General features: G+C 45.7%; 1 protein-coding gene across 2 annotated transcripts; it reads left to right on the top strand.

Moving 5' to 3' along the window:
- Window positions 1-11,422: 11,422 nt before the first annotated feature.
- Psg25 (pregnancy-specific glycoprotein 25) lies at window positions 11,423-23,987 on the top strand. 2 transcript variants are annotated; one of them, XR_881643.3, is made up of 6 exons: window positions 11,423-11,704; window positions 13,857-14,216; window positions 17,142-17,501; window positions 18,724-19,083; window positions 21,794-21,970; window positions 22,244-22,333. XR_881643.3 is itself a non-coding variant. In NM_054060.1 (5 exons), the coding sequence occupies exons 1-5, from the start codon at window positions 11,641-11,643 to the stop codon at window positions 22,525-22,527; spliced, it is 1,428 nt and encodes a 475-aa protein (NP_473401.1). In that variant the 5' UTR covers window positions 11,462-11,640; the 3' UTR covers window positions 22,528-23,987. The 2 variants fall into 2 exon arrangements, 1 of the variants encoding a protein (NP_473401.1); NM_054060.1 differs by lacking the exon at window positions 21,794-21,970 and having other exon boundaries at window positions 11,462-11,704; window positions 22,244-23,987.
- Window positions 23,988-24,600: the final 613 nt, after the last annotated feature.

Raw genomic sequence — 24,600 nt, 5'->3', positions numbered from 1 at the left:
AGAAAAATATCATCCTGAGTGAGGTAACTCAGATCCAAAAGGATATGCATGGTATATACTCACTAATTAGTGGATGTTAGCAAAAAAAAAAAAAAAAAAAAAAAAAGGACAGAATACACAAGATACAGTCCATAGAACTCACAAAGATCAACAAGCTGAAGTACCTGAGTGGGGATGTCTCAGTCCCACTTGGGAGAGAGAAGAAAGCAATCACATGTAGGAAGGGAAGTAAGGATGAGAGGGAGAGATAGAGTTGGAGGGGTTGGTTCGGTGAATCTGATTTGGCATAGGGTGAGGGAAAAGTAATGAAGAAACCTTGAGGGCCAGCAGAAAGGATGAAAACAGTCTACCTCAAGAGATAGGAGGTTAGGGGGACCCTCCAGAAAGCACCAGAGTCCTGGGAAGTAGGAGATTTGCAGGACTCAATGAGAGGGATCTTAGATGAAATGCCTGACAGTAGGGAGAGGGAACTTATAGAGCCCACCTCCAGCAGGAAGACAAGACATCAAGTTAGGGACCGGGTTGCCATCCCACAGTCATAACTCTCACCCATCATTATTCCTGTCTGAAAAAATTACAGGGATGGACATGGAGAGGAGCCTGAGGAAAAGAAGGTCCAGAGCTAGGTCCAAAGTGGTGTTTTGACTATTAGGTGATGGGAGGAATTTCTTTCCTGGTCCAGTCTATTTGGAGTTCTGTAGGCTTCTTGTATGTTTATGGCCATCGCTATCTTTAGGTTAGGGAAGTTTTCTTCTATACTTTGTTGAAGATATTTACTTGCCTTTTAAGTTGGGAATCTTCACTGTCATCTTTTGGTTTTCTCATTGTGTTTTGGATTTCCTGGATGTTTTGGGCTAGGAGTTTTGCATTATCTTTGACTGTTGTGTAAATGTTTTAAAATCTTCTGCACCTCAGATTCTATTTTCTATCTCTTGTATTATTCTGTTGGTGATGCTTGCATTTATGACTCCTATTCTCTTTTGTGTTTTTTTTCATCTGCCATGTTGTCTTCCTTTGTGATTTCTTTATTGATTCTATTTCCATTTTTAGGTCTTGGATGGTTTTGTTCAATTCTTACACCTGATGTTTGTGTTTTTCTGTAATTATTTAAGGGATTTTTTTGTTTTCTCTTTAAGGTCTTCTAGCTATTTACGTGTGTTCTCTATTTCTTTATGGATTTATTTAAGCCTTTCTTAGTGTCCTCTCTCATCATCATGAGATGTGACTTTAAATCAGAGTTTTGCTTTTCTGATGTGTTAGGGAATGCAGGACTCACTGTGGTAAGAGAACTGGATTCTGATGATGCCAAGTAGCCTTGTTTCTGATGCTTAAGTTCTTGCCATTGTCGCTGGCCATCTGTGGAGAGCCGTGAGCAATTGCCATCACGAGCCTCCACTGTGCCTAACTGGTAAACAAGTAATGTGCGCAGGTGCAAGAGTAAATTTGTGCCAAGTCACTGTCCATCCCGGAGCGTAGTCGTGGGGTGATGAGTGTGCAGCTAATCAGGAGCTGACACGTCACATGGAGGGGTATATAAGCAGCATCATTTTCCTTGTTCGTTGTTCTTCTTTTGCCTCTGCAGTCAATGCTCTCCCAATAAATGTGTGCAGAAGGATCCTGTTGCAGCATCGTTCTTCCTGGCCAGTTGAGCGCGTGCAAGAAATGGTGCCGAAACCCGGGACGAGAAACATCTTCAGGCACGAGTGAAGACCCCCTGCTACAGGGAGGATTCAGAACTGCATCGCGGGGAAGGAGTGGTTGATAAAGGTTCCCGTAAAACAGACTGTTGAGAAGGATACGGCGTGGATTCAGAACTCTTCAGCTGGGGAACGGTGGTAATGAAGTGTTCCCGTAACACAGACTGTTGAGAAGGATTCAACTCCGTGGATTCAGAACTCTTCAGCTGGGGAACAGGGGTACCCGTAAGTAAAAGGAAATTAATGTGAGTCTCTGAGAGGTATGCTTTCTTACACAGTAGGTCCGGTAATTGTTGTTGGGGTTGTGTTGCTTGCTTTCTTTCTTAGCCTTGATATTATGCTATTGCCTTAATTATTCATCACCCTGGACACGAGTGTATCTGCTGGGGGTAGCTCGGCAGACACATAAGATCATAAAGCAAGTGTAGATAAACTTGTGGATCGACCTTGGGGCTAAGAACCTCACGTAGATAGGTGAGTACCTCAAGGATGCTTTATCCAGGACAAGAAATGTGAGCTAGCTGTTAAGGAAGGGCAATGACTTTTGCAGGAGCACCAGGGAAGCATATCAGAAACAGAGAGAAATGAAAAAGAAGGCACGCGCAGAAAAATAAGTAAAAAAAAAAAAAAAGTTATTTTAGAGCTCTCCTAGGGACAGAAGAAAAACAGGAGACATCCTGCTCTGGCTCCTATGGAGATATTTTTAGCTTTGGATAGGATATTTGTGTCCCTTTGAGACCCCAAGTTTTATTCCCTGTCTGTCTATTGTCTGTTTTTGGTGTATGATTATTGTTTTGTGTTTTATGTTGAAAACTTTATCTGCTGGCTGTCCATCCTTTAACTTGTTTGAAAAGCAGCCTCAATTTGCACAGTAGAAAGTGATAAAAGCACTGTGGCTGGGAGTCAGGTACAGCTGAAAAAGCCCTGCTGAGGGCCGATTGCAAATGGACTCTTACAGGGGCAGGCAGCTGCATATAGACGGACCTTCTGTTCGGGGATTTGGAGAGAGATTAGATTCTCCTTGCTGGGATGTCCTATTTTCACTGATCAAGCTGAATTTGCATGGGATAGAGATATGCTGCTTGATCGAGGTTGATTTGCACAACAACAGACAGGATATCCAGTGCAGGTATTTGAGCAGGTGAATCAGATTGCCATAAGGGTGTGGAAATCATTGCCCACCGGTGTTGACAGTGTTGTAGAACTCCAGAGAGACAATAAGGCACTGAATCAGGTGAGAGAGGAGCGCTCTCAATTGGTTTGGGAGAGAGGGTCTGTTTGTGTTTCCTCAGGATCATCGACAACAGCTGCAGGTCCCGGAGAGGCTGACCAGAGCAATTCAGGGCAGGTGGAGCTGTGAGGACGTGGATGTTCCTGTGGCTGGAGGTGCTCCTGCTAGTGAAAACTGAAGAGCTCTGTGTTCCTGAAACCTATGCCTTTGACGAATTTGGGTGTTTCCTCAATTCTTTACATCTAACGCCAGATTTTAAGCCTTAATGGAACTCGAATAGCATCCATCATTGTTGGCAATTTTACCTCTGCTTTTTCTTACTTTAAGGAATGGGTGGGGGTAATTTTGTTTGCTGCTGCCATCTGCTGTGTGCTTGTGTCCATGCTCTGGTTGGTCTGCAAGCTCAGAACCCAAAACAAAACAAAACCGTGACAAGGTCATTATCACTCAAGCACTTGCAGCCATTGAACAAGGGGCCTCCCCTGAAATTTGGCTATCCATGCTTAAGAATTAATTGACATCTGAGTTCTCTGCTCTTGCGCTCCTTGGTTCTGTGGAAAATGAGAGAGATACAACAATTCAAGCTCGCCTTAGGCCATACTCAGCTCTTGCACCCCTAGAGGCTAGACTCATTGCAAGGGACGAGTGAGTAGGTCGTTGACTCTTATGGATTGTTGGGCTAAGCACCGCATAGGAGTCGCTCAGAGGTTTGGGCACTCCTAGAAGACAAGTCGATTTGCATGAGGGTTGAGTGTCCAAGTGTCCTTCCCTTAGGAAAAACGGCAGGGGAGCAGGTCAGGGTTGTTCTGGGTAAAAGCCTGTGAGCCTAAGAGCTAATCCTGTACATGGCCCCTATTTCTGCACACTAGGTATTCGACCTCTATCTTCATCCATTAAAGAGTGGCTTGCGTTTTAATAAAATAAAATGGGGGAGATGTGGATAGCCATGAGCAATTGCCATCACGAGCCTCCGCTGTGCCTAACTGGTAAACAAGTAATGTGCGCAGGTGCAAGAGTAAATTCATGCCAAGTCACTGCCCATCCCGGGGCGTAGTAGTGGGGTGATGAGTGAGCAGCTAATCAGGAGCTGACACGTCACATGGAGGGGTATATAAGCAGCATCATTTTCCTTGTTCGTTGTTCTTCTTTTGCCTATGCAATCAATGCTCTCCCAATAAACGTGTGCAGAAGGATCCTGTTGCAGCATTGTTCTTCCTGGTCAGTTGAGCGCGTGCAAGAGCCATCTGGATATCTCTGGTGTTAGCTAGTCTTGCTGTCTCTGAGTGTGGCTTGTCACTCCTGCAAACCTCTGTATTCCTAGGAGACCAGTTCTCTTTGGGAGGAATTTGAGTATGGAGAGTTGTGGCTCAGGTTCAGCACCAAGTTGCAGACTAAAACCAGGAGGATCTTGTCCTTGGATGTATCTTGGTTCCTGTGCCCTGATAGATCTGAGCAGGTCCCTTGGAACAGAAGTGATAGTCTTTCCTGTGCTCACAGGTCTGCTAATACTAGTGGGAGACCAGCTTTCTCCCAGAAGTATTTGAGTATGAGGCATTGTGGCACAGGATCAGCTCTGGGTTTTGCCTTTATATTTTAATATGCTTTAGGCAGCACAACAGTTGGACATCTGCCCAACCTCCATGCTCTAAGAATCTATATCCTACTGATAACTCTGAGCTACTTGTCACTAAATTATATGTTCCATCTTGGCTGCTCTTGACCCAGTCAATCTACCCTCTGAGCTGTGTTCTTCTGGATCGTTTACATGGTACTCAGTTTCTTACTCCTCCTGTGGCATGGCAGCTCTCTCTCCTTCCTGGTCCAGATCCCTGGATACCTAAAACCCTTCACGTCTCTTCTCCCTAGCTATTGGCTAGTTACTTGGCATCTTTTTTTTACCAACGAGAATTAACTGAGTGCAGGTTTTGAGAAGCTTCTTGCTGACCCTTTTGTGCAAACAATTTTGATTGTTGAGGTAAGCATTAGAATACAAGCAGCTTCATCCTGTCAGAAATTTGTGCCACTTTTGAGTAATTTATCTGAAGACAGATCCAGTGTAGACAAACTGAAATATCAGAATGTGTTATTCTCTTCAGGGCAGCATGTGTGTGTTGTTTGTGTTTGTGTGTGTGTGTGTGTGTGAGAGAGAGAGAGAGAGAGAGAGAGAGGGAGAGGGAGAGGGAGAGGGAGGGAGAGAGGGGGAGAGAGGGAGAGAGAGAGAGAGAGTCTGTGTGCATACATGTCTCTGTGTGTAGCTCTGCCATAGAATCAGTATTTCCACAGATTGTGTGGCTCTCACGATAAATGCATCCTGAGAAATCTCCCTGGGTCCAAAAATCTGGTTGCAGAAACAGTGGAATCTTACTAGAAGGGGGACAACCAGGAAGTCCTGGCTCTGCATAAGTTTCCTAGAAAACTGACTCCAGCGACCTTGAATTAATGAATGCAGTTTTGGGATCTGAGCTTTCAGAGTTAACAGAGCAGAAATATGCACTATCTGTCTGAATATCCTAGCTCAGGGAACCAGAGAGTGCACTTGTATGAGAGCCACAGGTTGGATAGGTCACTGGGCATGTCCTTCTGAGTCCCAAAATGGAGAGCACAGCTGTGCATTTGCCTAGGCAATCATCCAACTCTTCTGATGGCTTATGAGTTTTTACAGGGATGCTAGTGTCCCCATGAGATGGACAGAGGACATAGGTGCTCTTCATGATTCATGTCCTGAGGGAATAAGTCTAACAAATTCTCCCTTTCAGGAAAATGGTAACCTATGCTGCTGATCTGGACAGCCATAGTGACCCAATGTAGGCTGTTTCTCATATTTAAGGCTACCTTGTAGACACTGCAACATTTGTTTTTCAAGTGTGCTGTTGCTGGGAAACTAAGACACAGGGAACACTGTGTCTACATGAGCCTCACATAGGCCACAGGTGACAGATATGAAGCACAAGTTCTCTGTCTCTATCCATGTATCCAGTATACCCATCCTGGAAGCCTTGCTGATGTTAATATTGTTCATTAAATGCTTAAGGGGGCATATTCTCCAAGAACTGAAAACAAATGGATACTCAGATGTGATTCCAGAGCTAAGCCACTGTCTTTGAAAAATTTTTTGTAGCATTTCATGACTCCTGAGCCCATGTACTAGACAGGCAATCATGAGACCTCTGCTGTCCAACAGTCACTCTGCCTGGAACACAATGGATATGGTTTTGCTTCCCTGTCCCATTAGATACTGCATGTACTACATGGCTCTCTTGGCTAACCCATCTCTTTTTCATCACCTGATTGTGCTCTTTAGAGAAATCATCCTTGCAAGGATTGGCTTTAGGTCCTGGGTTTTAGTAACAATGCTCTCGTATTGAGAAAGTTTGAATCCCCAATCCCTATCCAGGATATGCCAAACACACGAGCCCTTAGAGCCATAGTTCCAGCCTGTGCTTGGTATCTACCTTTTGCCAGTCAGATCTGCTTCTGAAAACACTTATCCTGGATGGCTCAAAAGATGGCTGTATGGTTAAGAGCAGTGGATGATCTTACAGAGATGCTAAGTTAAGTTCCTAGCACACCCATAGCCACTCATAGCCATCTGTCACTCCATTTTCAGAGGAGACATTGCCCCTTTCTGCTCTCTGTTTGTACCAGGAATGCAGTGGTGTATAGATATGCATATTGCTAATATAACTGTACACATATAATCTTAGAATAAAGCAAACAGCCACCTCTGTATCATGAATTATATCTACTTGGTACTCATGTGTGGAGTATAGGGCATTTCAGGTGAAGGAAGAAAGTGGTTTTCTTTCAAGCCTGTGCCTGACTCTCATACCCTTCATTCTTCCATTCTTCTGAGGCTCATTCTTTGTCTTTTGTGGTCCTGTGCCTTATGCTTGTCACCATGGAACCCTTTGCAAGGTTGGCACATGTCATGATGGTCTAGCTTGGGTAATAAAGTGAATTCCATTCCTGATTACTATCTCAAGTGAGATTTCTGACCACAATCAAGCCCTGAGGACAGGCTGTGGATGTTTCTAAAGGAAGTTCAGTGTGCAGTCTTCTTATATCTGATCTCTAGGGCAGCCTTGGAAAGCAAAGTCTTTGAGGGTGCTGGCCCAGGCTCATCAGTGAAGATCAGTGTAGCTGGAGAGATTCAGCTTCATGGTGCAAGGGAGACAGTGAATCACTGAGAACCAGGAGAGACAGTGGGGTTATGACTCCAGGTCTTAGGTCTGTACTATTAAGCTCTGCAGCTCAACTCCTATGGGACAAAGACTTTCTCCCACACAGCACAGGAGACTCCAGGATCAGCAGTGGAGATCAGTGTAGCTGGAGGGGTAAAGCTTCATGGTGCAAGGGAGACAGTGAATCTCTGAGAACCAGGAGAGACACTCGGGCTATGACTCCAGGTCTTAGGTCTGTACTATAAAGCTCTGCAGCTCAACTCCTATGGGGCAAAGACTGTTTCTCATACACAGCACATGAGACTCACCATGTCTGAGTACTCAGGTCCTTCTGCCTGATTCTCCAAGGACATGGATCAGGGGTGGAGTTTACAGAGAATAAAAGTGAATGAATGAGGCCTCTGTAGGCATCAGAGGCCTCACAAGGGTCTTGTTCTTTCTGATGGCTGCACAGCACTGCTATGCAATGACACCATCAGAAGTGACAATTCTAACCCCAGGGAATGTGAAGATAGTAGCCTTAAAGCATGAACCTGAGACTCAGAATAAACCTACCTGTGAAGGGAAAATGGTCACAGCCTCTCAGTAGGTGGGAAGCTAAAGTTAAGGATAGCAGGACTCTCACTTATTCATGTCCCAGTTGACACAGGTCCCTAGGAATGTAAAACCTGGGACCCAGTAAGTGTTATCTACAGTGACTCACTCATCCTGATCATTAACTGTGAGGATAACAGTGTTAATCATATTAATTATTAAATGTCTTAATTACTTTCATCGCATTCTTTCTACAATTATCTAAATACAGAGGGACAGAAGCAGTTCACTTTGTCGCTCCTGGGTTCATGACACAGACCTTCTGTACCCTATGAAGACCAGGACATCCTGGTCTAGCCAAAGCACATGAGACAGGCCTAGAATTGAGCTAGGATGGGCTGGAGGGACTTTTCTTATCTAGAGATGCTTAGGGTGATAAAGTGCAGGAGACCCTGGGAGTCAGACTTAATGAACACATGGGTATTTAGTGTGGTTCTTCTTTGTGTATGCTGGTGAGGGAACAGGGCTCATGCTTGCCACATGAGTACTCTACTACAAAGCTGCACCCTAGCTCTGACTGGGACCTGTTTAACTGAGGTTATAGAGCAGATACTGTAGCCTTCTAGATACCAGGATTTCCCCTTCCCTCTGCTGACATCACTTGTGGCTTTATTCTGTTTGCTCCAATGGCTCAGATGTCCTGCTGATATTCCTCTCAGACATTCATTACCATCCAGGGTCAAACCTCAACCTCTCCTGCCACACAGCCTCTCACCATCTTGCACATTAGTCTTGGATTAACAGCTGAAAGCCCCAGTCTTGCTCCCAAGAACACTTTATTCCCAGAAACACCACTACTACTAATGGGTCCTATATTTCCCTTGTCTAGAACTTGACCATTGGCCTCAATAGGACCACAGGGAAAGAAACTTACAGGTGTTGGTAAGTGGATTATTGAAATGTCAGCATTGAGCTTTGGGATGAAGCCTTGGCTTTATGAATAGATACAGACATTACTTCCCAAGGCAAGCCCACAGTCACAAACAGTTACCAATAGTCTCATGAGGTCTAGCTCTGTCTCTGTCTCCTCCATTTCTTTTTGCATCTCTGATTTCTCCTGGATGACTCTGAATTGGTGTTGGAGAGAGACATGGGGGAGAGAGAGAGAGAGAGAGAGAGAGAGAGAGAGAGAGAGAGAGAGAGAGAGAGAGAAAGATAGAGAGATTTTCTTTCAGGTAAGTGGAAAATTCCAGGGGGAAAGGCAAGCTTAACATCATGTGAGTTTTCTTTCTGTCCTCTGCCCATGCCTTCCTGTCCATCCATTTGCTTCCATAATCCCATGACCCAGAGGATCACTCCCATGACCCGGAGGATCACTCAGAACTTGGAATCATTCTCAAGGTTTTTACCTCAAAATTTCCCAGCTCCTTTTTTGTTTCAGCTGGTGATTGGCTTCTGCTCTGAGTTCAGTGGAGTCAGAAGAGACAGGGGATGAATGTGCCTTGGAGGCCTGTCCCTTGTCAGGATGATATTTATGCTTTTAAGATGCCTTTTTGCTTACTATTAAGAATGTCACCAGTGTTAACCAGAGCATCCCTGAGCTCAGATTATGTGACCTTTGAAGAGTAAACCAAATGTGGATAACCTTGACTGGTGTCCTGGCTGAGTGTTCAGCTGTGTGGGGCTGTGGACATCAGCACATATGATGTCTGAATGGAGAGAGAAGGACACTCATTTGTAGAATAGGAAACTTCCTGTGGTGTCTCCCTTTGGAGAAGGACTTGACAGTTTAATACAGTGTCCTTGTTAGTTTTAACTGTCACCTTGACACAGCCAGAAGTCACCTGGGGGAAAATTCTACACTGAATAATTTCCTTATCTGCTCTGGCTGGGGATATGTCTGAAAGCAATTGTCTTAACTGATGCAGGAAGCCCAGGGCACTGTGGGCAGCACCATGCATAGGCAGATGGTCCTTGGTTGCATAAGAGAGCTAGCTAAGCATGATCCAGAGAATGATCCAGCAAATGATCCAGCAAGCAGCATGTTTTCTGCCTTGACTTCCTTCAGGGCTACACTATCGTTGAGGCCAACCAGCGGCTCACATGTCCAGGTTCAAGCCTGGAAGGCACCTTGGAATCTGGAAGAAAAGAGGGAATCTAGGCAACGAAAGAAAGGATGGAACCAAGACAATAGTTTGATCAAGATTCAAGTTCAATATTGGGGAACATGTGCTTATAAAAAGGGGGCCCATTCCCACCGAATCATCCTTGTAGTCCAGCTGCAGGTGACCACGTGTAGGCTCAGGAATAGCTAGGTGGCAGGTAGCAGCGGTGGCAGTGGTAGAACAATAGGGTGGCAGGCTCCACCCCAGGTGATTTCCTAGTGACAACAAGTCAAGCCTGCTCAGCCTGTTTTCAGGCTGTGGGGGGAGGTTACACACTATGTCCCAGACCTGGACAGGAAGTGCATGCTCTGCTCTCCTGAACTGCTTCTGTTCACAGTGTTTTTATCACAGTGAGATAAAGAGACCTATATCACTGTACAGGGAAGGGCAGTTGGCACTTCCATTTGAATCACTGTTCTGTTTCCTGTCCTCAGTAGGGGTCCCTCAGTATCCATTGGGCCAGGAGAAGGAAGGATTGAGACCCTAGACATGGGCCAGTGAGTACAGGTGCACCCCATTTCCATTACTGTCCTCTTGCTTGAGTCTGAAGAGAAATGAACCATGCTTTTCCACTTACATTTTTGGGTACAAAGCTCTTCCTGAAAGGACCTATCCTCTGGAGGCACACCACTTCATCCAACTTTAGTCTTGGATTTCCCAGGGAGAATATGGAAGCCTGCCTAGACTCATCCCACCCTAGATGGAATCATGAGATCTGCAAAGCACATGAGCAGGATGATGGTCCCTGCATCCCACCTTGCTGAAGGGACCAGGGCAGGTCATATTGTGGTGTTTACCCCCCTGCTCTAGCCCTGGAAATGAGCCTTCAGTTCTCCCAGAAAACTCTATTCTGAGGTATCAGGTTCCACACCTAACTCTCAATTGTTTCCTTGAGCTTTGACCTTGCCTAGGAGTCTGCTTTCCATTCCTGTCCCCACTAACCTTGATCTCTCTCCCTAGACCCTGCTCTGTTTCCTGTGTCTATGCCCCCGCCCCTTGCTGGGCATCCTGAAATTCCCCTCCCTCCTGGCATCTCCCAAGGGGAAGTCAGGACTTTTGCTGCAGAATCACCCAGACAAAGGGCATAGGTGACCCAGGAAGACCAAAGAGCAGTTTGGCTCAGCCAACACACAGTTCAACCAACCCATAATTCTGGAAGGTTACCTGAAGCAGTCAGTAGGAAGAGGAGCCCACAGTCCTTTCCAGGACATACAGGTCACCTCTTCCCCAACACCAAGAACATAAATCTCATCACACAGCTGCTTCAGGAACTCAGTCTTGAGTCAGGAACTTAACTGGTGACATTAGTAATAAAGGGTTTATCTTCATCCTCAGTTGTCACACAACTCTGGTTTCTTCCAACACTCACAGTAATATTTGTCACCATCCTGTTGGGAAATCCCACCTTCCCAGAGCACTGAGGACACAGGGCAGACTGGGTGCTCAGCTGGGTCTGTGTGTCACAGGGACACATAGGAAAGATGAAGGCTCCCTCTCTGATGCTGACAGACACATGTCCAGGAGTCAGCAGATGTCAGCCCTTGGATGAGTTGTTATTCTCTGAGGGCTTGTCGATGCTTATCAGCCTTGTTACTCAAGGTTTTGTTGGAGAAGAAACATAAAGAGAGAAAATGTGAGAAAGATGTGGGGCAGCACTGAGAGTGGAAGTGACTGAGCAGTGCTTTGGACACAGATCCCACAGCCTGTAGGATTCTTGGAAGTGCTCCTGCCTGAGAGAAATTCCACTTAGAAGAAAGAAGGAAATCGGAGACCAGGTGCCTTGCAGGAGCTGAAGGTCTTTTCAGTGAAAGGACAGTACAGTGAGACTAAATATGGTGGTGTCCTTTGAACTTTTCAGCAAAGTGTGTACCTCCTGGCAGAGGGTCCTGCTCACAGGTAAGTGTTTCAACTATCTGATTGTATGGGAAGGGTAACTCAGAAGCCCAATGTCTTCTGTAGAGGAGATGTTTAGAGAAGACTTGGGTGTCTGTAGTTGCAGTGCAGAAGATACATTGAGGGACAGAGGCTCAGCAGCAGGAGCTCTGAGCAGACAGGAGCTGATGAGGGGAGGATAATCCTCAGGTACCCCTGTTCAAAATCAGTCACATTGGCTGCCATGATCTGAAGCCCTTGTTTCCAACCCTGACATGCTGATTTTCCAAATTGAAATTAAACCTGGGAGGGGCAATGAGATGGCTCAGTGTGTGGAGACATGCCAGTCTGAATTCATTCCTCAGCTCTCATAGGGTAGATGGAGATACAGGGTACTGCAGGGTCTTCTCTGCCCTCTATACACATGTGTGTCATGTACCTGCAATGTGCACACTGAGACACGTGCCTTCCCAAACCCACATATACAATACAGAAATATAAATCACACTTGAATGTAATGATAGCCATTTGTAACAAACCTGGGCACTATGTAGATAAATTCATGGAGATATCCTTCCTTCCTTCCTTTCCTTCCTTCCTTCCTTCCTTCCTTCCTTCCTTCCTTCCTTCCTTCCTACTTTCCTTCCTTCCTGTTTCCTTTGGTTTTTTTTTTCCTTCCTTTTTACCCCCATTATTTTCTGAGATCTTTTAAGGAGCTGAACATTCCAAAAAGATAATTCTAATCACTGTTTTCACAAAGCCTTTAAAAAAAAACCAAAAAATGTTTTTATTAGACATTTTCTTTATTTACATTTCAAATGTCATACCCTTTCTAGGTTTCCCCTGAGAAAACTCCCTACCCCCTTCCCCTTCCCTCTGCTCCCCAACCCACCCTCTACTGCTTCCTGTACTTGGCATTCCCCTATTCTTGGGAATAGAACCTTCTCAGGACCAAGTTCCTCTTCTTCCATTGATGACCAACTAGGCTATCCTCTGCTACATATTCAGCTAGAGCCATGAATCCCACCATGTGTTTTCTTTGCTTGGTAGTTTAGTCCCAGGAAGCTCTGGGGGTACTGGCTAGTTCCTATTGTTGTTCCTCCTATGTAGCTGTAAACCCCTTCTGCTCCTTGGGTACTTTCTCTATCTCCTTCATCAGGGACCCTGTGCTCTGTCCAATGGATGGCTGTGAACATCCACTTCTGTATTTGTCATGCACTGGCAGAGCCTTTCAGGAGACAGCTATATCAGGCTCCTGTCATCAAGGTCTTGATGGCATCCATCATAGTGTCTGGGTTTGTTGTTGTATATCAGATGGATCTCCAGGTGGAACAATCTCTGGATGGTCATTCCTTCAGTATCTGCTCCAAACTTTGTCTCTGTAACTCCTTCCATGGGTATTTGGTTCCCCCTTCTAAGAAGGATCAAAGTATCTACACCACAGAGCCTTTTCTAGTGATCCAGAAGTCACAATATCTAGAGTATAGCCTCCAGCAGCTACATGAATTGAGTTCTTGAAATGAAAGCTGGGGATGTATGGGATGGACAGAGAGAGAACTAACGATCCAAGACAAAGTTCTCTGATCAAGGCCCAATGTTTATGAGTCTGATCTTATAAGGGGGGAGGGGACCCATCCCCTACTATGCCAGGATCTTGTTGCTTTGTCAAGATCTCATCAGAAAAACAGGTTCAGCCTCTCAGCAGGTAGTGGCTTCTTAGAAGAAGGAGCAGATGTAGCAGGACAATAGATTTTACCTAGTTTGGAAGACTCCACCCTAGGTGGGCTAGCTGACTGTGAGAAACACAAGGTCTGAATCAGCCAGATCAAGGCTGGGGGGAAGGGCACACCAGAGAATAGATTCAATGGTTTAATAGAACTGTAACTAGAACAAAACACAATCCAGAAAGTGAGGATTGTGTGCAGGAGAGGAGGAGGGATAGGAGGAAGCAGAGGAGGATGAAAGAGAGCTCATTCTCATCACAGCACACACTCTTTAGATGAAGAGTGATATGGGGACAACTGAGTAGAGGATTTCACAGAGAAGAAATGATACCCTCTGAAGGCATGGAGGTTATGGTGCACATCTCTATTATGGGCATACCACTACCCATAGGCATAAGCTGAGGGATGCTCAAACATACTCATGATTGGTGACTTATTTCTCCTCCCTCTAGCCTCCATCTTAACCTACTGGCTCCTGCCCACCACTGCCAGAGTCATCATCCATTCTTTACCACTCCAAGTGGTTGAAGGAGAAAATGTTCTTCTACATGTTTACAATCTGCCAGAGAATCTTCTAGGCCTTGCCTGGTACAGAGGGTTGCTAAATTTGAAACTTGGAATTGCACTGTATTCACTACAATATAATGTAAGTGTGACTGGACCTGAGCACAGCGGTAGAGAGACATTGCACAGAAATGGGTCTCTGTGGATCCAAAATGTCACCCAGGAGGACACAGGATATTACACTCTTCGTACCATAAGTAAAAATGGAAAACTGGAATCAAATACATCCATGTTCCTTCAGGTGTACTGTAAGTAATTCTTTGTGAAGTCTGAGTGCTGGGTTGGGTCCCTCCACTAGACACACAGAAGTGTCAGGCCTGGCCTGTGTCTCCTTTCCCTCAGCATTGTGTCTCCATGTTGGGGCTTGAACATTTAGTGCAGGACACACATGGTGGAGAACAATGTCAGGTGTGCAGAATCCCTCATTTAACTTCATCTTGGAGAAACCTGGATACAGGGTGGGCAAGTCAGCCAAGGACATCAGCCTCTGTCTAGATCTTGGGGTCCTTCATAGGAAACCTTCCTCGAGAAAGTCCTTGAGGAAAGAAAGAAGGGCCTGTGGAAGCCATGGGCATCTTACAGAGCTGAGTACCAGAAACTCCTGACTCCACACCTCTGTTCCAGCCTCCTGTGGGCCCTGAGAAGCTTTGTGCTAGGGTTAGATCTTGACTTTCTGTCTGCAGAGAAGAGTGCTTGTTGTAGTCAATGTCTTGCTCCATGTGGAACCAAACCGTGTACTGCCATGAGAGCCATGATCAGGCTATGTCTCCTGGTCATCCTAGTGACCCAGAGGGAGACCACATCAGGGAAGATCCCCAGGCCATTAACCGATTGTCCTAATGGGTTCATGAGACTTCCAAGAAGGTCAGGGTTCCATCAGTGAAGGAGAGACTACACAGGTCAAACTGAAAAGGTCTTTTCTGTTGAGGCCAGTATAGTCTCTCCTATAAGGAAATAGAACAGGCTGTACTGTTGTGGACAGTTCTCCAGACATGAGCTGCAGTTACCACAGTGAAGAACAGGCATAGCCTGTTGACACTCAAGGAATACTAATAAACCAATATGCCTGAATCAGGACCTTTCCTTTTATGGTGGCTTTTATCTCTTCCTTGTAGACCAGCAGGTCACTGTCATAGTCTCCTCAGACCTCTTAGCTGCTTCCTGTGTCTACTGCCCTGCCAGGGGATAATGTTCATATTCCAGACATGTATTTTCTCTGGGGATTAAGGGTGTCCCAGGGGAATCACCTATACAGAGGTTCAAGGTATCTCAGAAATGCCAGGGTGCACATGGGTGGACCTACCTCACAGCTCATCAGGAAGAGGAAGTGTGAGCACCATCTTGAAACCATGCATGGGATGATGAAGCCTAGAGTAGTCCTTCTAAGACCCAGGTCACCTCCTCCCACACACTCAGGCTGTGGGCTCCTGACCCATCTGCTCCTGGGTCTTTCTTCTTTCTCAGAATCCTGACTGTTGCCTGCAGTGAGAATGATCTGTCCCCTTCCCCAGTCACCATGGATCTGGTCCCTTTGGGTCCCTCACACACATCTGTCACTTTCCTCCTGAAAGCAAATTCCATTGTTCCAGAGCAATGAGAACACAGGGCAGACTGGGTGCCCAGCTGGGTTTCTGTCACAGAGAGTGTAGAGGCTTCTTCTTTGTTGCTGACTGACCCAGGATGAGAGTACTACTGAGGGCCACCCATGGGGAGCTGCTCTTGTTTCAGGGCCCAGTGATACTCAGAAGGTTGTTTGTCACTGTGTAATATGGAGGGATGAAACAGGAAGAGCCAAGAGGAGAGGGTACGTTGGTCATCCTGAGAGTGTATAGGGCAGAGAACACAGAGCAACCCACAGCCTATGGTCCTCTGTAAGATGCTTCTGTCTGGGAGGAGGCTGAGGCCATAGGAGGAGTGAGGTGGGCTGGACCAGATTTGCTACAAACAGAGGACAGATCAGGCCAGTGTCCAGGGAGTCCCCCTGTGTACTCTTTGCAAAGGTTGTACCACCTGTCAGCCCCTCCTGATCATGGGTGAGGAGCCATTTACAGACTGTGAGAGGAGAGGACTCTTCTATTCTCTGGAGTCTCCTAAGGAGCTCATTGACCTGAGAGGAGTCTCAGGGTTTGTAGGAGAGAAGCCACAGTGGGACAGAGGTTCAGCAGCAGCAGCAGCAGCAGCAGCAGCAGCAGCAGCAGCAGCAGCAGCAGCAGCAGGAGTCTCTGCAGAAGCAGGGGAGGGGAGAGTGTTTTCACCCACAGTTAATGAGCATGAGCACAGTGTTCTCAAAACTGATGTTCTTAGCTTTGAAGTCCCAAATAAGAAACTAAGCTCCAGTTGATCAGTGACATAGCTCAGTGGATATGGGCCTTTACTTCATTGTCTGGCAGCCTTAGAAGCAGTGAATACAAGTTGTTTCCTGAACCCCACCTAGGAATTGTGCCCTCCACTCACCAACACACAATGAGAAACACTTTTACAGAAAGGTGTGAGCTTGTAAGCAGGGACACACACACACACACACACACACACACACACACACACACACACACACACACAAAGTGTAATAAAAAATCAAAGGCAATGGAATTATTGACCACTGTACTGCAAATATATGAGTGTGACTATGAGCAGGCATGGTCCTGAGACATCATTCACTCATTCCATCATTCCTTGGCTCCCCACAGCTATCTGATGTGTTTTTAGGCAACATTTGTTTAAAAAATATAAGAACACTACCAGGTCTTACAATTCTCTAGCCCTAGTGGACAGCAAGACAGACCAGCGAAGAAAGCTAGAAGGTGAATCATATGTTGGGGGCAACCATTAAAGAAATAGAAACATAACAAAAGCTTCAGAGAGTAAAGACAGGTGTGCTGGGGAAGGGGTCAGGAGGAAGCACACTAACACCATCTATACTGAGTGGGATCAAAGATCTCAAGACAGTGAGGCAGGGCCGTGTACACACCCGAAGAGAGAGCACCATAGAGAGGAAATTACAAGCAAGGGACATGGAGAGCATGAAGGTAATGTGGTGAACTCCACCAAGTATAGCAGGGAGACCCTCACCCACACATCTCAGCCGAGCAATAGACACAGCTGCTCAGGACACAGGGCACCCCTGTTGTCAAACACAAAAGTCCTAATATTGATGGATCTCTCTTCCCTTCTAGCCTCTACTTTCATCTGTGGACACCCTTTCTTCCCTGCCAAGCTCACTATTGAATCAGTGCCACCCAGCGTTGCTGCAGGGGGAAGCGTTCTTCTCCGTGTTCACAATCTTCCAGAGCATCTTCAATCGCTATTCTGGTACAAAGGACTGATTGTATTTAACAAGGTTGAGATTGCTCGATACAGAACAGCCAAGAATTCAAGTGAGCCAGGTCATGCTCACAGTGGTAGAGAGACAGTGTACAGCAATGGATCCCTGCTGCTTCAGGATGTCACCTGGAAAGACACAGGATTCTATACCCTACGAACTCTGAATAGATATCGGAAAATGAAATTAGCACACATTTACCTTCAGGTGGACAGTAAGTGATTCTCTGTGATTGTGGGGCTTCTACCAGAGCACTGTTACTGCTGGCATGTGAATACCTCCTCTCTGCACTTTTATCCCCACATTGGGTTTTGACCACTATATGCAGGACACAACATGTAGAAGAGAAATGTCCATGGGTCAGGCTATGTCTTCTGATTCCCCCTTGTATCTCAGAGGACCTAAGATGCCAGACTGCTCTGTCTGTTGAGACTCTTGCAATGCACACAAGGAAAGTGTGGAGTCCATACAAAATGGTGAAAACCAGGAAGCTATGCCCCCCCCAGTTGTCTGTCCCAGGCTTGATTAAAAATGTCCTGGGTTCCATTTTTCCAGGACTTGACACTTAACTCCTGCTCTGTGCAGACAATGAACAATGGTTTTTGGCTGTCAATATCCATTCTGTGTATTAATTATCACTAAACAGTAGAGTTTCTTTAAATAGAAAAAAAAACAGAAAAAAAAAAATAAAAATCAAGCCAGCACAGCATATTTGTAGGCAGAATGGAAGGGTTCTGCTTCCTGCCTGTCTCCTCACACCGTGCTCATCCTCGTTTTATAGCACATGGGACCATGAGCTCAGGAGTGGAAATGCACACAGTGAACTGGTCCCTTTCAGGTCAATCACCAGCTAAAAGATGTGCTATAGACCTGCCCAGTGGCCATTCTGGTATTTCTATTTTCAGTTGAGGCTCCCTGTTTCAAATGACTCTGGCTTGTGTCAAGTTGACAAAGCCTGGCAGCATAATCCTGGGTCTGATAAGAAGAGCAGCCTGCTCCAAGCCCTCACCCAACCCTAGTCCTGGGGGCTGCAGGTAGATCAGGAAGAACATGTAGAAAGTGAGGTCAGAAGCTGAGTGCAGGTACAAAGGAAATGAGAAAAGTCAGGAAGTGAATATGCAGGGTGTGCAGAGACCAAGGTCAGAGGGAGGCCTCATCTCAAAGCCCAGTGTGCATGAGTGTGTGTAGTGTCTGACCCAGGGCAGTGAGGGGAAGCCATGTAGACACAGAGGAGAGAACTCCATGCAGAGGAAATGACAGATTCCATGTCACTGAGGGAATGGAGGCCATGTTGCTGATTTCTACCAGGTGGGTTAGACACACCCTTACATGCCTGTCTATGCTGAATGAAGAATTCATCTGCTTAGAATGCAGGTCACCATCTTTCCACCTAGCACAATGATCCCTTGTGATGATTTTTCTCCTTTCCCTTCCAGCCCCCCTTTCCTTGTGCTGTGATACTCTTGACTTTGCCCAACTCAGCATCGATCCAGTGCCACGGTATGCTGTCGAAGGGGGAAGTGTTCTTCTCCAGGTCCATAATCTGCCAGAAGATCTGCAAACCTTTTCCTGGTACAAAGGTGTGCATAACACTCATGGCTTTAAAATTGCAGAATATAGCATAGCGACGAAGTCCATCATCAGCGGCCGTGCACACAGCAGAAGAGAGATAGGGTACACCGATGGATCCCTGCTGCTCCAGGATGTCACTGAGAAAGACTCTGGCTTGTACACACTAATAGCAATAGACAGCAATGTGAGAGTTGTAAGAGCACACGTCCAAGTCAACGTCCACAGTAAGTGACTCTCTATGGCTTCCTACTGCTGAGTGTGACTTATTATACTTAATAATTGATCTCTAAAGAGTGGGTTGTCCTTGCTTTCTCCCTCACTGCATTGTGTACTTAGATTGACATTTGGGCATGTACTGAAGGGCACACATTGGGTGGACCAACAGTATTAGATCAGAACCTGTCAACTGTCTATTCACGCAGAGTTACATATCCTGTGTTGGGTAACTTAGTCTAAGAATATCAGACTCATCCCTGACCTGGGCCTCTTACCATGCCCATGGCCATAATATAGACTCTGTGAGGGTCAGATTAGCCCTAGCTGAGGAAGCCATGGAGTCTCCACAGAGTGTATCAGGAAGCCATGGCTGAAAATCTCTGTGGTCGTTAAACTCCAGGTGACACTGGGAAATGTTTTTGTCTTTGCTTGGCTTTGGATTCTTGTAAGAGCTGACATGGTAAAAGGCTGTCATGGCATGTGTCACCACTCAGTGCACTGTCATAAGAGCCACAGTTATGATAGTTACTCTCGATATCTTCAGAAACTTGGCCAGGAACACATAGCTGGAATAATCTGGGTCCCCAGGACATTATCTAGCTGTTTGGATGTACTTAAGATACTTCACAGGAAGGTCTGTGTCTCCAAATGATGGACAAAGGACACAGGTCCTTTTAGCAAGTGTTAGTCCTCTGATGTCCACCTCCTGGAATTTTCTCCTACAAGCAAAAAAATTCAGAGTTTCTAACTTGAGAGCATCCAGGATGAGGTATAATACGTTCCTTCTCAGTAGATGGTGAAGTAACTCAGCCCAAGACTTCAGAGTCTGCCCAGTCTCCTGAGGATTTTCCATGTTCAGAATGGCAGAAAACTCAGAAAAGTAATTCCAGGAACCATGCATTTAGGATGTAGCCTGGCTTCATCCCTGACCCTACAGACCTCGGTACTCTTAGTCAGTCTTTCAGACCTACTAAGCACATTTCTCTGTCAAAGGATCCTGTGTTACCAGATTCTCAGCTCTTCCTGGTATATCCCATAGGGAATTGCCTAGACAGAACACAGCTGCCTCCCAGGAAGGGCATGGGCAGACCCTAGGTGAAGGTCAGCCAGCAGAGCATGCTGAGAGTCCCTCTGAAACTCTCCCCAGGTTTATGGGATCATTGTCCTTTCACTAGCTTTTAGGTGACCTACTGTTTCATGCCCACATGAAACTCCCCACACACTTGCTTCTGGGTCTCATGACATTGCACCCTGACTGGTGACTCCAGTGAGCATGGGTCTGTCCCTTTCCTGTACATAAATCAGCATGTTCCTTCCCAGTCCTCACAGGCATCTCTGTCACCTTCCTGAAGTAAGTGGATCCCACCTTAGCATTGAGAACAAATGGAAGCTTATGATCCTGTGTCATAAATGGCAGTTTGGGATAACACAGAAAGGGCAGTCCTGTGGTGAGCTGTTACTGCCCCAGGGTGCAGAGATAATTATCAGCTTTGGTTTGTCCCCATCCCTGACAGTAGTCAGTATCACCCTGGGAAGGGCTCATGCCTGGGCAGAGGCTGTGCTTAGAGGGATGAAGACTGCAGTGCTTGTGGGCAGTGCTGGAGCAAATGCTGTTCTCCACAGAGGGAGGGCAGAGCAGGCAGCTGCAATCACGGTGGCCCACTGTGTACTTTTCTGCAATGCTTGCACCCTGTGGTAGTGGCTCCTTCTCACTGGCGAGGAGAACAGTGCTTGACTGTGGGAGGAGGGGAGCTCAGAGACTTGCTGGAATCTCCTAAGGTGAATGAATGAGAAAGGATCCCTCAAGTTGACCTCCAACCTCCATCTTGGTACTGTGATCTGTCCATAAGCATACACAAAAGATGGTGTACACCAGCACCTGTACACACCCATACTCTTGCCCACTCCATACTCATCCATGTGGTAATGTTTGCTGGAGGTTTAACCAGTGTCAGTAGGTCCAAATATGAGAATTTCATTAGTACCTGGACATCCAAGATCTTTGGATTTTTGACCACAGGCATCTAAGCCTGTTCAGGCACTGGACCTTCTCAAAATATCAAATTAGATTTTTTTCTAACAAGGTTCTAGGTGTAATGGGCTGGATATCAGACCAGGAAGGCCATCTGGAAGGGATGTCAGGTGCTACCTGGACCATAATGGAGATTGGGAGTTAAAATTCTGGGGTCACTAGAGGAAGAAGTCAGAGAAATTTGCCTGCACCACACTTCTTCTGAGTAAGAACATGAGCATAGATTTCCCCACAGAGGAAGTAAAACACAGTTAGGTCCACCGAGGGCATGGAGGTCATTTCTTCACTCCCTCTGACTTTGCAGACACTCCCACCCAACTCTGCTGAGTGATGGATTTAAGATTCTCTGGTCACAGGACCTCATCTTTTCACAAAAGACAAAAGTCTCAATTTTGATGGATTTGTCTCTTTCAATTCTATCTTCCGTTTCAGTCTCTGTTCCACCTCCCTCCATGGTCCAGCTCACTACTAAATCAGTAAGAGGAGCATCAGGAAGCCAAGGATCCAGACTCAACTCTAGTTGTCCTCAGAGAGCTTCTCCTCAGGGCTAGCATTGGACTTCCTATCAGAGCTGACAGGGAACAAAGCTTGGCTGAGTGTCCATGTCCCACAGGGTGTAGGATCAGCTGTTTCTCACTATGACAGCTTCAGTCATATAGGTCACCTGTGCACCTCCCTCTTCTGAGTTTCCATAGACAGGTGCCACGACAGAAGCCAACAGCTCTGATGGACTTAGATGCATCAGATGAAAATAATATCCCCAAGGGAAGGGACAGAGGTGACAGTTCTCCAGACACCTCCTTATTCTCAGGAATCCAGCCTGGAACAGATGCTGCTGATCTGAGCAGCTCCCCCATCCCCAGGTGAGAACATTGCTCACAACGAATTTTAACTCATAGGCAGTGCAATGATCATGCACAGTTGCCCTAATACAGGGAAACTGAGGCACATCAACTTCAGTGGCTGAATCAGTGTCACACAGCCCATGGGTTGCACATACAAAGCACAAGATATGAGTGTAGTCACAGCTCTAATTTCTCCTCCCTAGAAGATTTATTATGTGTGAGATATAGAGGGGCAGGTTGAGCTTTCTGAAAGATGAATGACATTTGGTCCCCTCCTCTATTCCTTTGCAGAGCTTGTGACACAGCCTGTTGTGAGAGTCACGGACACTACAGTTCGAGTACAGAGCTCAGTTGTCTTCACTTGCTTCTCAGACAACACCAGGATCTCCATCCGTTGGCTCTTCAACAATCAGAATCTGCAGCTCACAGAGAGGATGACCCTGTCCCCATCAAAGTGCCAACTCAGGATACATACTGTGAGGAAGGAGGATGCTGGAGAGTATCAATGTGAGGCCTTCAACCCAGTCAGCTCAAAGACCAGTCTCCCAGTCAGCCTGGCCGTGATGAATGAGTGACCCCTCCTCTCATGCTATAGCAGGGTGGGGCATTTCTGTATTGAGATACCCACAACTCCCCACCACTGCCTGTTACAGATTTCCATTCATTCTCATGGTTAGCTGATCATCTCTCCCATCCCTCCCTACACCTGATCCTGAATCCCTCCGTTTTCTCCCACATCACCTCTCCTACCCAATTCCCTCCCTCCATCTGCCTCCTACAACTATTTTTCCCCCTATTATGTGAGATTCAAGCATACTCCCTTGGCCTTCCAACTTGTTTATCTTGTTTGGGTCTGTGTAGTGTAGTGTAGTGTAGTGTAGTGTAGTGTAGTGTAGTGTAGTGTAGTGTTTGTATCTCGTATTTTATGGCTAATATCCACTTATAAGTGAGTACATACCATTCATGCCATTTTGGGACTGTGTTACCTCTCTCAGGATATTATTCTCAAGTTCTATTCATTTGCCTTTAAATTAATGATGTCTTTGTATTTAATAGTTGCATAGTACTCCATGGAGCATATGGCACCACATTGTCTGTGTACATTCTTTCAAACTCCTGGTACCCTCCACACACTGCTCTGCTTACTATTGTTGCACAGTGCTGCCTAAAGGGAAAATGTTCCATTTGTTCTTAATGGAAATAGAGTTCCAAGAATTGCTGAACCAAAGAGAGTAACTGAGATTGACAGTTGTGTTAGTTAGCATTTTACTACTGTGCACAGATACCATGAACAATGCAAGTCTTGGACAACATTCAATTGTGGCTGGCTCACAGGTCAGAGATTACATCCATTATCACCCAGAGCATGGCAGCATCCAGGAAGGCATGGTGCAGCACAGCTGAGAGTTCTACATCTTTATTTGAAGGCTGCTAGCTGTATACTCACTTCCAGGCAGCTAAGGCTGGGGTATTAAAGTCCACACCCACAGTGACCACCTACTTCAACAAATCCACACCTTGGGACAAGCATATATAAACCATCACATTCCACTCCCTGGCCCTAATAGGCTTGTCTAAATATATGAATGTATGGGGACAATCCCTAAACATAGCATAATAAAAGTATAATTATTCCAACTTCCCAAGTCCCCATAATCTATAGTAATCTGAACAAATGTTAAAAGTCCAAATTTCAAAGTTTCTTCTGAGATTCATGTCTTGGCAACTAGGGCTAGTTTATTCAATTCCACACTCACAGTGACACACCTACTCCAAGAAGGCCAGATCTACAATATTGCTATTTCCTGGCCTAAGCTTATTAACCATCCCAACAGCCATAGACTCACACAGTTTGTCATAGACACCAATAAACACCTCCTGGGTCTGTACACAGTGTCTGAGACACACTGCATACCAATGGATTGCTGCTCTTACAGAACACCATCTAGATGGATGTACGATATTTTGAGCCTCTTAATATGAAATGCTGAGGTTGAACTTGAACAAACATGCTTATCCCCTCATAAACAGTCAATGGTGTCATGTGTCCTTGTTTGCTACATGGGTTTGTTTCATTTTTACACAGAATGGTTTACTTCCTGTAGTAAAACCAATATTATTAATATTCCCTGTGAAGGGCTACTACCTGTCTCAGTGATTTATATTCCTGAAAAAAAGATACACTCAAATAACCTTCTTTTTTTTTAATTGTAGAAGAAAGAGTTTATTTCATCTTATATTTTAGAGTGTACTATGAGTGGGATTCAGGACAGGAAATCAAACATGAACTTGGAGGCAGGTGCTGAAGAAGAGGTCATGAAGGAATAGTGTTACTATCTTATGCAGACTGATTCCTTATTTCAGTTGTTCAGGGATGGCACTTGCAATAGTAAATCATCACTCAAGAAAATACTCAATGTTCTTTTGTCTATTAGAAAATCTAATGGAGATATTTTCTCAACTGAAGTTTCCTTTTCCCTGAACTGCAGGACTAAACAGCAAGAGTTTTGAGGGATGGAGTAAGAATGGAAGGGACAGGAGAGAAAAAGAAAGGAGTCAAGACAAAAATCGGATCAAGTCTCATTTGTTCTTGGGAACAGAGGGCTTATAATGGTGCAAATCGCAAATGGTCTTTGTCCAGGTGCACA

The sequence above is a fragment of the Mus musculus genome, chromosome 7 (genome assembly GCF_000001635.26).
Source record: "Mus musculus strain C57BL/6J chromosome 7, GRCm38.p6 C57BL/6J".
Classification (NCBI taxonomy): Eukaryota; Metazoa; Chordata; class Mammalia; order Rodentia; family Muridae; genus Mus; species Mus musculus.
This window is presented reverse-complemented; position numbering and strand designations above follow the sequence as displayed.

Excerpts from the sequence above, each read along its gene's own strand:
- Psg25 (NM_054060.1), top strand. The coding sequence starts at position 11,641 with ATGGTGGTGTCCTTTGAACTTTTCAGCAAAGTGTGTACCTCCTGGCAG. Across the intron at positions 14,217-17,141 it reads CATGTTCCTTCAGGTGTACT|CCTCTACTTTCATCTGTGGA; the intron begins GTAAGTAATTCT and ends CTTCCCTTCTAG. Across the intron at positions 17,502-18,723 it reads CATTTACCTTCAGGTGGACA|CCCCCCTTTCCTTGTGCTGT; the intron begins GTAAGTGATTCT and ends TTTCCCTTCCAG.